This window comes from Hippopotamus amphibius, chromosome 12, assembly GCF_030028045.1.
Source record: "Hippopotamus amphibius kiboko isolate mHipAmp2 chromosome 12, mHipAmp2.hap2, whole genome shotgun sequence".
NCBI classification, from domain to species: domain Eukaryota; kingdom Metazoa; phylum Chordata; class Mammalia; order Artiodactyla; family Hippopotamidae; genus Hippopotamus; species Hippopotamus amphibius.
This window is the reverse complement of record NC_080197.1, coordinates 10,076,467-10,090,752: the sequence shown is the minus strand read 5'-3', so window position 1 is coordinate 10,090,752 and position 14,286 is coordinate 10,076,467. Positions and strand designations below refer to the sequence as shown.

At 48.6% G+C, this 14,286-nt stretch overlaps 1 protein-coding gene across 4 annotated transcripts in view; it reads right to left on the bottom strand.

The window, feature by feature from the left end:
• The window catches only part of NFATC2 (nuclear factor of activated T cells 2), a 154,540-nt gene that overhangs the window by 41,185 nt on the left and 99,069 nt on the right, over positions 1-14,286 (bottom strand). For all 4 annotated transcript variants that reach the window (XM_057703013.1, XM_057703011.1, XM_057703012.1 and 1 more), the window contains 2 exons: positions 2,101-2,156; positions 1,301-1,427 (listed from right to left, as the gene is read on the bottom strand). In XM_057703013.1, the coding sequence (XP_057558996.1) occupies positions 1,301-1,427; positions 2,101-2,156 (183 nt within the window). The remainder of the gene's footprint in view (positions 1-1,300; positions 1,428-2,100; positions 2,157-14,286) is intronic.

Below are 14,286 nucleotides of genomic sequence, written 5' to 3'. Positions count from 1 at the left end.
GTAAATGAATCGGTGACAGGACCGTAATCAAACTGGGGGGCTCCCGAGTGCTGGGGGAGGCAAAGGAGGTTCAGCATCTACAGCAAAAACACAGCTTTGACTCCAACCACAGAAATCGCTTCTCAGGAAGCCACTCCAAGACCGATGGCAGGCACCTGGGCCTCGCGTTCTCACTCGAACCAAGTTCAGGCAGCTAAGTGCTAATGCCCAGACCCAGGGAGGCTCATCACCACACGGGAGAGGCGACAGTGCGTGACACATAATTGAAAACTGCTATGTTACAAAGAATCACTACACTGTGGTCTAGAGCCCTCCCAGAGATTCTCCCCCAGTTCTGGGTACCATTAGGCCTTTGCTACTCACGGCATGTCACACCAGTCCTGGGACGATGGGACACTCAAGGAGCCACACAAACCTGTGGATGCACGCACTGCACCCGAGCCAGGCCCTCGCTTTTGTGCTACTGGCAGCCCAGAGGCTCCGTGTGAAACTGTCACAGGATGGAAATTACACCCTGGCCGACATTCTCAGATCGTAGGTTTCTTGGAAAGGCAGCTGGCAGGCCTGTCTCAGCCTTCAGAAATCTGTAGCCTCTTTCTGCACCCTAACCACATCCCAACATAGCAAGAATATCAATATTACCTATTATTTGAATCCCCTGTCATCAATATTATATTTTATCTGTATCTTCTGTTAGAACATCAGCTCCAAGAGGGCAGGGGTTTTTGCTTTGTTCACTCCTGTATCTCCAAGCCAAAACAGTGTCTGGCACTCAGGTATTTTCTGGACAAATGAATGAATGAAAAATGGCTCTTGTTGCCCTTCTTGGGCCTGTAGTACTTTGTGGGAATGAAATGCTTTCTTGGGCCTGGTTATCCACCCAGCAACTCCATTTGGCCACCAGGTGACCACCAACTGTGAGGTCCCTAAGACTCCACATTTTAGGGCATATTCACCGTCTACCCCTATTGTGATCAAATCTAAAACAGGGACAGGAGTCATCAGCTTTGCCACCTTCTGGTAAACAAGTCTACACGTGCCCCGTTCTTATTCTGCCCTTGCAAAGAAAATGTTCATAACAACAGCAGCTAATACTGCTGATGTGCGCCGTCCTAAGCACTTCATGCGCATTTGATTTATATAACTCTTATAAGGAAGATACCATTTGACAGATGAGGAAACTGAGGCTCAGAGGGGTTGAGTCATCTGCCCAAGGTTGCCCAGCAGATTGAATGCATCCTCCCCCACATTCTGGTAGTGCCTCTCCATACACAAGGGGGCTTCAGAGAGAACTTCTTACCTGGGTGGTAGGTAAAGTGCTGAGGCTGACTTCGTTTTCTTTTCCCATTGATGACGTAGAAGTTCACCTTCACTGATGTCCGAATGTGCTTGTTCCGATACTCAGGGATCTCAACAAAAAGCATGTTCTGAAAGAAAGGAGTTGTCAGTAATCTAACTGCAACTGCATCTAAATTCCCATCCAAGGTCCTAAGCACAGTGAGCCAGCCCATCTAGAAGGACTCATGGTAGGGAGGGGTAAATGGGGAGTATGGGATTAACAGGTGCACACTACCACATATTCAATATAAAATAAACAACAAGGATTTACTATATAGCACAGGGAACTATATTCAATATCTTATAATAACCTATAATGGAAAATAATTTTTTAAAAAAGAATATGTATATATACATATATAACTGAAGCACTTTGTTGTACACTTGAAACAAACGCAATATTGTAAATCAACTATACTTCAATAAAGAAATAAAAATAATAGGACTTGTGACATGTTCCGTACATTTACAGGCAAAATTCTAATTATGGGGAACTTGACTTTTCAGCTGCACTGAAGAAAGACTTACCACTTACTCTATTAAAATTTATTAAGATGTCACTGTTACAAATCAAAGGGCCTCGTGCTCAATAAACATGTAATTCATTCGTCAATTCAATACCCACTGAATGCCTTTTAGGTTCAAAGCACTGGGACTTTGATGAAGGAAGGGGAAAAAAGAGGGAAAGAGAGCACAAGGGAGGTGGGGGGGCAGGAGGTTGCAGACAGGACAGGGTGTCAGGCCATCGTGTCCAGTGCTTACAGGCTGGCTCTTGTCTTTATCCACCGTGGCCTCCATCTCCCAAATTTGCTGCCCATCTGGAAAATTTAAAAATGACAGACTTTGAAGGAACTATTAGCAACCAAAGATTTAAGTCAAAAAACTCACCAACTTATATGTATCTTGGCTTGTACATTAGATCACTTCAGTAAAGTACACCTGCGTGTTTGCGTTAGGTATGCATACATGTACACATAGGTATTTTTATTTCTATACGTGCATATTTCTTTTTGCAAAGGGAAGGCACGTTGACAACAGAAAACTGGGCAACAATACAAAAGAAGGGAAAAAACAGAAATTACCCGTCATCCCAACACTATTATCTTTTTTCTCTATATTTGAATGTCTACGTATCTTTTTCTTTAAAATACAAGCATTGTTATACACTTTATAATATGCTTTGTTCAACCAAAGACTATTTGCAAAATGCTCTGCATATGCCAAGACTGTCACAGGGGCCCCATTACTGATCCCTGGCTGTCCCAGACATGACTTCTTCATCGTCTGAGAACACAGGTGGCTCACATATTCTGTCCTAAGAGGCGTAAACAATGTCCTGGCTCGTGAGGCCTTGGAGTGGGTGGAAACACAGCACCCACCCTTCACCTTTCAGTCCACAGACAGCCTGGCTCTCACGTGACTCGTTACAGCGGGCGCTGAGAGGTTTCACTCCGTGGTAAACCCTCCTTCCCTGGAGCGGGGCACTGGTTCCCCAGTTTGGGGCCAACAAGTTGGGCCAAACAAAACTCTGCATTTGCAAATAATAGGTTTCTTTTGCTGACCACCTACATCGGCCCGTGGCAGTTTTCGGCTGAAACAAATCAATTCCACAAGTGTTTCCAGGGTGTTTTGTGGAACTCTGGCTCTGAAGAATATTAAATGGGTTTATGAGAAAGGAAAGCAAGTTCTACCAGCTAGTAAGCATTTGGAAAAGGTGGAGTCAGAGTCAAGTGGGTTTCTTTACTGCAGGATTTCTCAGAGCCTTTAATCTGCTCAGGTGTAGCATTAACTCTCCATGGTGGGCTGGGTATGTACCACATCCTGACATTTGGCCAAAGAATCCCCCCTCTTTGTAAGCACTATTATTAGCAGCTTCTGTGAAAGGTTAAATCTGAACCCATGTAGTCTTGGCTCTTAAGGTTCACCCCAAGAAACTGGGTTTCCAAGCATTATTTGAACTTGTATAGGGCATACTTCCCAAAACAATAACTAATAAAAAGTCTTGTGATTGCTACCAGAGCTGATGCAATCTACATGATCTGAAGAAAGAACAAGCACTGAGCCAGCTGGAACCCCCTCCAACTAGTCAGTCTGCAAGTCCTGGCCTTACAGTTCTATTTCGTGCAATCCCTGAAATAACTATGGAAGACATAGGTTTATGTCCAAAGGGAAGAGGAAAAGCTGGTTAGTGCACCCACTCTCACTATAGTGAGATCCTTGTGGGAAGGACCAGGTATAGCCATCACCATCTCCCCAACACCCTACATATTGTAGGTGCCTAGTAAACATCTCATGTCTGAGTGTACAAAAGTGTCAGTAGCTCCAAAGGCTGCTGATGGGGCCAGGAAAAAGCCAGGAGCTGACATCAGCCACTGCTCAAAAGGAAGCAAGAAAGGATAGATGGATAGACACCAAGGAATTTGAAGCTAAGTCATCAAGACAGGGTACTTCCAGAGTGTGAAGCCCTGGACAAAACTCTTTAGAGAAAAACCTCATTTCTTAATCAAAGACAGGTCAAAGGCCGTCCAACAGACACGTGTCCCCATCTCAGATGGTGGTACAAGCTAAGCATGGGTCCTCATCCAAAAACCACACCCTTATTCACTAACTGCAGTGCAAGTACTAAGTCAGAAGTTCAAGTAATAAATTAATCGAGGCAACGAACAATGTGTTGATGTCTAATGTGTCACCTGCCTCCTTAGCCTCTCACTGGCTGAAGTGAGTTCTGCCATCAATGGTACCATGGCTCTTTGGGTCTGGATCGTTACCATGTATGAGCTTCACTCACTTTGAAAAGAAAGGACCATTTTCATATCTCCTAATTGGGAGGAAAGAGAGAAGTACCCAGAAATGTGATGGGGAAGTATTAAGCTAGGTCCATAAAGCTTCCACCCCAGCTCTCTTCCTTGACTCACACCAGTAAGTGGGAGAGGAAGCACAGAAAATATAAAATGATGGTGCAATGAGAAGGGTGTCACCATGAGGAGGGTCCTCAAAGTCTCTTCTCCTGGTCTAAGGACCCAAGAGAAATGGGAGGGAGCCCTTATTCCCAGATTTCATGCTCTTCTCCATCTCCGGTGAGCACACGTAACACACAGGACTCCACCCAACAGCTGAAGAATTCTAGGGCACAGGCGCTAGAGAGTAGCCTTAAAACTTAGCCAGCCCAGCACCATCAGATGGTGAAACTGAGGCCAAGAGATGGAAGGGGGTTGTCCAAAGACATGCAGAAGACAGTTATTAAATCAACAACTGGCACAGTCCAATAACAAAGGGGATGCTTTCAAGGAAAGCAGCTCAAGTTTACTAAGCAGAGAGAAGATACCAGCTTCCCAGGAGGATGGAGAAAGGTCCTACCTAGGGACAGCCTTTCTATGTCACATCCATAGGTTTGCACACATCTTCCCAAACATTTCCCTGCTTCCCCTGTGCCTCCAGATACCATCTAAACTCCCACACTGACCTTGAAGGCTCTGCACGACCTTGCTCCTACCTCTATTCCACCCTCTCTGGAGACCATTCTCACCTCTCCTACTAGAAATTACTGCTATCACTTATGAGGGCTCACTATACATGAAGCATCCCTCAAAACACCTCACGGGCACAGACCTGTCAATCCAGACAGCAACCCTAAGCCACAGGTCTGATCATCACCCCCATTTGATAGGTGAGGATACTCAAGTACAGAGAGGCAAGGGCACTAGCCCAAGGACACACAGCAAGGAGGTGGGGCAGCCAGATTTGAGCCCAGGCAGCCTGGCTTCAAAGCAGCGCTCCTTCTCCCCTGACATTACGTGGTTCCAGATTCCTGAGCCCGTGCAGCTCCTCTGCAAGTTAATGGAGGTGTGTATGCATTCCAGGTGATTCGGCCTTCAAGACTCAGCTGCGGTCTCCTGTTTTGGACCAAACTTGTCCCCTCTGGGCTCCAATAGCACCCTGGGTACCCCCACCATCACCTGTCCCATCACCTCCCCCATCTTCCAGGACACTCTCGGGGGCCACGTCCTCCTCAGTCCATATCCAATACTCAGCCATTGGCTGACATGATCAGAATTTACATCACTGCAAAAGTTACTGTCACAATCTAAGTGCCTGCTGAGGCAGAAAAGTGCTTCATCAAAGAAAACAGAGGTGCATGGGGTAGAAACAACCCAAGTGACCATCAATGGATAAAGGGATAAACAAAATGTGGTTATACAGACAGTGGAATATTATTTAGCCTTAAAGGGGAAGCAAATTTTGGTATGTGCTGCATGGATAGACCCCGAAAACATTATGAAATGAAATAAGCCAGACACAAAAGGACAAATATGTTATGATCCCACTCATACAAGGTACACAGAATAGGCCAATTCACAGAGACAGAAAAGGGACTACAAGTTACCAGGGGCTGGGGAGGCGGGGAGGGGGACTTGTTGTTACTAGTACAGATCTTCTGTTTCAGGAAAGAGAAATGTTCTGAAAATAGTGCTGATTGTTAGACACCGCTGTGAATGGATTTTAATGCCACTGAATTATACACCTACAAATGGTTAAAATGATCTATATTATGCTACGTGTTTTCTAAGACAATTCTTTTTTAAAAAGCCAACTGGCCTCACCCCAGAGCCCTGGCTTATTTTGTGGCCTATAGAGTGGCTTCGAGGCTTTTTAATTAGTGGCTGTCATTTCAAAATGAGACATCACCTAAAAATGAAGATTTTGTTCCTAAAAAAAAAAAAACACACAGTTCAGATGATCTGGCTATTCTGGGCACCCACACGGGAACTTGACCATGGCAGCCTCTCCAGACAGCACTGAGGGCCCCACTTCACCACAGCCCTCCTGCCCTGGCCCCCACAACTCCCATCTACTTTCCGGGCCCCACCTTGGTGGGTCTTTGAGAGACAGGTGCCTCCCCCCACCCCGTGGGGAGGGGAACTGCTCAGGCTTCTGCAGAAAGGCCCTCCGCTGGGATGGGCCTGAGGTTTTCTCATGACTGTATGACATTTTGGCCAGGAAAAGCACCGCCCAGTATCATCTCAGGCCGTGTCCCACGCTGCTGCCGCATACCCCCCCACCCTGAAAGCAAGGCCCCCGGCCCTGCCAGACAGGAAAACAACTCACTTCCCTTTCTCCTGGACTGCAGGCCCCTTGCTCCAAGGACGTGACCTTCTCTTTGCTTCAGAATCAGAACCACGTGCCCAGGAGGCCCTTGGCCACCACCAGGGCCAGCGAGGGCCCCGTGGAGGGCCCCGGAGCGTCCACACAGGGCTCCCAGCACGGGCTGCAGGGGGTCGTCCCTCCTCCCGTTTGCTGAGAAGCCCTCCCACTGCTGTCCCCTGAGCCGCAGCCCGGCAGCCAGGCGGCCACATCTCGGGCTCCAGACATCAGCCCAGGAAAGCGGCCGTGGGATTTAAGAGGAAAGGCCTGCTCACCCTGGTGTCCCCCAGGGACATGTTGACTATAACCCCCAGCTTCTCGGGCATGTTCCGTGACCAGAACCAACGTCCCCTCTCTGTGTCATGAGAACGCTCCCTGTTTTCTTCCTACATACCCCAAACTCCAGAGCAGACAGACCTGACTTTGAATCCCTGTGTTGCCCCCAATTAGCTGTGTGAGCTTGGATAAGATGCTCTACCTCTCTTTGTCTCTCATCCAAAATATGGGGATACTCACAGCACCTACACATCACAGGTTCATTCCAAGAGAAGAGACCCAGGCAGACTATAAACATTGGACAGAGACTGGCAAGCATTAGGAGCAGGGCTAGCGCCAACAGATTATATAAATATTGACTCCTGTATCATTTTTTGCGTTTGTTCCATGATGTGTTAATATTGAAGAAAAAAACCACAAGCATTTGCCGATCAGAAAATAATAAAAAAAAAAATTCGCTGATTGCAGTTATAAATACATTTGCCTGCAGGCATGGGCTGGAGGGAATTTACAAAAGGACAATGTCTGTTATAGGAGACAGGTGGCATGGTGCTTGAGTTTCTTTCCTTTCAAAAATGAGCCTTTACACCATTATCTCAACTTTTTAAAAGCCCCAAGGGCAGCTTCAGGCATCTAGCCTGGCTGTGCGTCTCCCATGGTCCCTGCATTCCGTTCTGAACAAACAAGCCCTCGATGGGAAGTGAAAGCTGCCGTTGCGTCCTGGATGTTTCGTAGCATGTAGAAGACACACCAAGGAGGCTGGTCTCTAAGGGGAGCGTGCGGCTTACAAAATACCTCAGGGCCGTTTTCCTGGGCTCTTCTTCCATTCCCCCACCCCATTATGAAACCTCAGCTCACAGGTCCTGGGGTTTCACCAAGAGAACATACTAATCCCATCCCTGAAAGGAGCCTCCAGGAGGCAGTGGAATTCACAGTAAATGCTGGCAGGACTCACTCAGCCTGGCATCACTCTGTCTGCGTTCAAGTCCTATCACTGCCGTTTCCTTGCTGTGTGGCCCTTGAATGGTATCTTAACCTCTCTGTGCCTCACTATCCTCATAGGTCAAACAATAAAGTTAATTTATTGACGTCAAAAAGCTGTGGTCAGAATTCACATAGAAATTATATGTAAAATCCTTTAGCAAAAATGCCCGGCCTGTAGCGAGCGCTGTTATTCCTATTATTATTTTAGAACTTGGTGTCTCACACAGGTCCAACTTTAAGAAGAAAGAGTTGGCTGGCCATCTTGACCCCAGTATTCTGGTGGGTATCACAGTTTCTCATTTCAGTTGTTTGCATTACACTTCTCATTGCAAATAAATAAAGTGTCCATAGAAAGTACTCATTGATAGGGACAGGCTTAATTAATGAGGGGCCATCCATACTTGGTATGGAATATCAGGTATAGAAATAGCTTCGAATAAGGATGGTCATGTTTTCTGTCCTGGAAACGCGTCCCTGCTATGTAAAAAACAGAATTTTTAAAGCGTGGCAGAACAGTACGCGCAGCACGTCACTTTGTGAACCGTCTATAAACATCTCTGCTTATGTTTAAGGAGCCTGCGCCGCAAGCTGCATCCCCACGCCTGGGACTGAATGGATGAGATGAGACCTTCACGTCTCCCGTCACATGATTCAAGAAACATGGTAGAACTCGGGGTGATTTTAATTGATGTGCATTTTTTGTGCATTTTTAAAATAACGTGTTTCTCAAGAAAAAAGTACACGGCAACTGCCTGTTGATTTGTCTGTCTCCCAGGAGCTCCCTGGGGCCACGATCTTAGATGGAGGCTAGGCATGGACCCAGCTCCTATAGCACAGCAGGCCCACTTCGGGCTGCTGGGCCCTTGACACGAGCCACACACGCCCTCCTGGGTCCCCAGACAAGGAGGCGGGGCCCTGGGTCCCATCAGAGCTCAAAAGAGAAACAGATTTAAGGTTCCTCACCTTTACTGGGATGGGGACACTGCCTCCTTTCTCAGCTTCTGACCCCTGACTCAGCTCCAGACCCACTGGCCTCGTCTATCCCTCCAACGACCACGCTTGCCCTGCTCCACATCTCACCAGGACCAGTTCCTCCCCATTCTTCAGGTCCAGCTCAGGGAGCTCCCCTCATCCTCTGTCATTGTCTACTCCTACCCTCCACTCTCTGACATCATTTTATTGGCCCATTGGTTTTCCATCTCTCTCCCCTGCTAGGTTGGGGGCTCCCAGAGGGCAGGGCCACACAGCAGTCTTGTTCTCTGCTTTCTCCCCAGCACTACATGTCCGGCACTTAATAGATGCTCAAAAAATACTGGTGGACTAAGTGACCAAACTGACCTCAGGATTCCCCAGTGCTCAGCCCACAGCCAGAGCTCAGGAAATGTTGGACCACTGGCCTCACCAGCAAAAGGATCCCACAAAGAGAAATCACCGAGCCCTTGTTGAAGAGTCCTTTTGGAGGAACTGACTGAGAAGGAAGGAGCCTGGAATACAGGTGCAGACAAGGAATCAAACTCAACCAGAGCCACTCCGCCTGAGTTCTAGATAATCTATCTCCCGACCCCTACCCCAGATCTGAGACTCGGAAAACCTGCCCAGAACAGGAGAGGCTCAAGAAGACCGAGTCTGCTTCTACTGCTCTGGGCTGAGATAAAATAAAGGACTTCGGTCTCTCTAGCAGATGTTTGGGCAAACTTCCCCTGTCCTGAATTAACAGGGGCTGGCAGCCAGCACAAAACAGGCTCTTCCAAGTCTTTACTCAGAAGGGAAGAAAAAACAGCCAACTTCTTTGGGCAAAGAGGTTGGGTCTAGAGAAGATTTAGCAAGACTCTGTAAGAGAGAAAAAAAAATGGGATGGGGGGCACTCATGGCTCAAGTAACATTATAGTCTTTGGTTTAACCTGGCCACGGTGCCAGGAGAACATGCCTCAACGGCCAGTGCGTCTGTGGACGGGTGGCCCCTGTGCTTGGGTTGGTTGAGTGGATTCTCTTTGCAGGCCGTTCTTGAACCCTGCGATGGAGCAAAGCCTCAGGAAGCAGCAGGGCTGGTGCTGGGTCCGGGCTGGAGTCTCAGCAGTCCGCCTCGTGTCTGCCGCGGGCCCGTGTCAGCACGCCCAGCAGAAACGAGCACCCTTTCAGGAGGAAGAAAGCAAACCCGTCCTCACTGGGGCCGCGAGCGTGCCATTGGGCTCGAGGCAAACGGGGAGGAAATCAATGTGTCAGTCTGGGTTAGGAAACCGTGTGTGATGCTTCCCAGGCCTGGCTCTGCTTTTTAAAATTAGCTAGATGAAGACGGTTGAAGTCATTTCGGTCTGCTCTTTACGACTGCTAACTAGCAGAAAAACGCACACTCCCTGGATGCACAGGCTTAATGAGCTGAGCAGATGGGGGGATTGGGAGTGGCCTCTTCGTTAGGATTTCACCCACCCAAAATGGTACCACTGCCCCATGCATTTCCTGAGAGCTGGAGAGGAAGCGCCTTGATTGCCTCGCCTTCCCTCTGCCCTCCTGCCCCGCCTCTTGCTTGGTGGGCTTCCCCACCTTGTCCCCCACCTGCACAACTGCAGCAGCTGCTCAGTCACCCCCACCCCCGAAGTCCATTCTCCACCCAGACTGCCAGAGCAATCTCAGAAATGGAAATTAGATCATGCCATCCCCCCCTGCTTAAAAGCCTCCCGCAGCTACTCGCTTTTGGAATAAAATCCAAACGCCTCGCCACGCCTGCATGGTCCAGCAGGACCTGACCCCGTCCCCGGCACCCTCTTCAGGCTTGACTGGTGTCACACTCCCACCTACTCGCACCCTGCACCAGCTGCCTGGCTCTGCTTTCAGTTCCCCAAACACCCCAAGCTCAACCCCACGCTGGGACCCTGCCACAGGGCAGTTCCTTCTGCCCCAGACACGCTTCTGACCATCCACGTGGCTCCCTCTTTCCCGCCTTCAGGGGCTCTGCTCAAAACCACCTCCTCAGGGAAGCCCTTCCTGACTGCACTGTCCATGGCTGCCAGATTTAATAAATAAACATACAGACCGTTCAGTTAAATCTGAATTTCAGAAAGCGATGAATACTTTTCTAACTACCAGTATGTCCCAAGCTCTGTACCATTGCACGGGACATACTCATATTAAAGAAATTGAGATTCGAGTTTAACTTAGCATCCTATACTTTTGTCTTAACCTCCAGCCCCTTTGCTCCTGCTTCTAGGACTGGCTTCCCTGTCTTCACAGCACTCGCCCCATCTCAAAGTGACCTGCTTATAAACAGGTTTGAGATTGTCCATCCCCTGAGGGCAGAGGCCTCATCTGTCATATGCCCTCAGTGCCTAGCACAGAACCTGCACACACTAGGGGTTTAATAAACATCTGGGGAGCAACTACGGAAGTCCTCGGGGCTGAGTGAGTGGAGGAACAAGGCTAAAAGAGCATCAACAGGTCATTTACTTAGAGGCCGGATTTCAGTTTGTCTTTCATCCCTCCCCACGGGCGCCTCCTCTCAGCGATGGGCTGTCACCTCTGGACGCCCCACACCAGCTCACACAGTCACTCTGGGAACCGGGAAGTGGGGGTCTGGGACCCAGCCTCCTGCTGACGTGTGCTGTCACCTCAAGGGAAGTCTGCCAGTCTCCCTCAGTGAGTCTGCTTCCCATCTGTAAGATGGGGTCAGGGGGCGGGCCGTTAGCCACGGTCCCTCCAGTGTATCAGGCGTGACAGCAGGAGTCTGATGGCTCAGGACTGAGAGGAGGGGAGAGACCCACTCGCGCCAGGAAGGACTCTTCTCCCAGACAAGAAACCAACACGGGCCTGCCTTCCCTGTTAAGTCATCGAGCTCCCAGGAGACGCATGGAAGGTCAGCTGACATTTTCTGGGCACCTACATTTATGGCCTGACACTTTTAGATCCTTGATCTCATTTTATGGCTGAAATACCACCAATCCCATTTTAGAGATGGGGAGACTAAGTTGCAAAGCACATGATATGAGGCTTATCCAGGCTTCAAGCCAAATCTGCTGGATAATCCAAAATCCAGCCTGCTGACCCCCGAAATACATACAATTTTTACTTAAAAAAAAGTATGCAACCAAAACTGCAGGAAGAAAAGTAACACAAGAGGGTGTCAGACCGTTCATTGATATTATGATTTTCTTGACGGGGGTGGAAATTCCAGCCTACTAATTGCAAATTACAGAACGTCTGTTGGCACCAAGAACAATTTCTGATGGTGGAAACACGAGGACCCAAGTTCATTAGAAAACTCATTTCTCTGTGTCCTCTTTTTAAAGCACTTAAACAGCAGGATCCTTTCACTCTAAAGTCTGTTCTCACACGCAAGAGGACTGAAGTTTGGGCAAATATTCAGCCCTCTGAAAACAAGAGCATTTTCTCCATCTCCAATGGGGCTCCCGAGCAGTGATCTGGCCTCTGTCTCTGGAGGAAAGCTCCACATCCCAGCCAGCTGTGTGTAAGTGGTGGGTTCCAGCCCAGGGGGCCAGTGACACTGTGGACGTGAGTCACCAAGGGCAAAGGTCTACAGAGCCTTAGTCATGGTCAAGCCCAGCTTGGAGTCTGACCTTTCCCAGAGGGAAGTCCAAGGCAGAGAGACTCCCAGACCAGGTCGATTGTTTCAGAAGGCACCAGACCGAGTGAAGCCAAACCCACGGAGAAAAACAGGTGGGAAGAGGAGGTGTCTTCTCTAAGCGAGTTCCAATGTTTCCAGGGTACTAATCCATGGAAAAGTACTTAATTTAGCAAAAAAATTTTATTTTAAGCATATGCATTTATATTTATTAAACAAAGCCCAAAATACAACCTTTGGGAACCTCCAAGTCATAAAATGACTCACATTAGGATATGATGACTCAGTGGGAAAGAGGGAATTCCACCACCCACGCCTCCTTTCTAAAAAATCAATTTGCCCTCTCAACAGGTGATAGGAGCCTCTGCCATTAGACTGGTCCAAGAAAATCGTCCAACAAAACAAAACACAAGTTCTCTTCAAACAATTTAAGTTTCAAAGCTGAGTAATCCGACACGGGCACGTTTCCAACCTACGCCCCCGCAGGACACAGAGAGCCAGGGAGCTACTTGGCTGGGGCCGGGGGCCTGAATTAAGAAAGATTTACCAGCTGAAAAATTCCAAAACCCTGTGTCATGTGGAGGAACCTTCCAAAACATTGGATCCCACCCAGGCGCGGCGAGTCGCTCAAAGCCATGGCAACCCGGTTTCCGCTGCCACATCACTTTTATTTTTGTGTCCTTAGATTTTTTCCTGTTTTGCAATGTTTTGCTGGGACCCCCGACTCCGCCTGAGGCCTGGGTGGCCAGGGGCCAGGGTTACCAGCTGAAGTCTGGAACAGCCTGGACTTCCCGGCGTGACCTTCGCCTGGAAGGTTACACATTTTTTAAATTTCAGAGAATATGTGAAGCCTTTTCAGCAATTACTGAAAATGGTAAATAGGAAAGATGCAGATCGTTCTGCTGGGTTCCTCTTTGTCATCTTGGCTGTGACAAGAGAGATTCCTAGGGGGTTGATGATAAAATTTCCTGGGATTCCAGCTCTGTCACCAGCTGTGAGCTGACCTGGGGCCCACGGCTTGACCTCTGTGAGCCTCAGTCATCTCATCTGTAAAATGGGAGTAATGCCGCCTGCCTCTCGGGGCCATTGTGACTATGAAAGGAGAGGACACATTCATTCAACAATATGTATAAGTACCTACTGAGTACCAGGGGCTGTTCCAGATGCTGCAGATACGGCAGCAAACACCAAGTCCCCGCCCTCAAGGAACTCTGATGTGGGAGACAGGATAATAAATGAGCAAACAGGCAAGGTAATTCCCGTGGAGCTGGGAGAACAGGGCAGGGCAATGGGACGGAAGGGGACAGGGTAGTGGGGGAGGCTGAACCACTTCAGAGCTGATGGTCAAGGAGGGGCCCCTTAGGGAAGTCACCGCGGAGGTGAGACTTGTAGGAATAGAAGGACACGACCCATCAGGAAACAGCAAAAGCAAAGGTCCTGTGACAGAAAGGAGTGTGGGGTTCTTGAGGACAGAATGAAGATGGTGTAGCTACAGCCGAAGGAGCAAGGGGCAAGTCAAAAAAGCTGAAGCCAGAGGGACAGGCAAGAGGCAGCTCCTACAGGCTTTTGGAAGTCATGCAAATAACTTAAAATAGTAATAAAAACAATACAATAGTCATTATTATTACTGCTGCTATAAATAAGATGCCATTTTCCAAAACACCGAGCTTTTCTAACTTAAGAAACACCAGGCTACCCCTCTCCTACTGCTTTTCCACCGCTCTCCAGTTTGTCATCCTGCGGGAGTGGAAACTGCCAATTCCATTCCAGTCGACGGCTATAAAAAGAACTTTGGAGCTCGCGGTGCCGATGACCCAACATGGGGGCTAAGATTAGCCCGGGAGCCTGTCACCTTTCCTTAATGTGAGAACCAGCTGGGGTTCCCCTTCCTTGGAAAACTTCGACTGTTCCACTCCGCCCCACCCCACAGCAGCCCTGCCGGCCAAACTGTCCATGGAGATGGGAACGGGGCT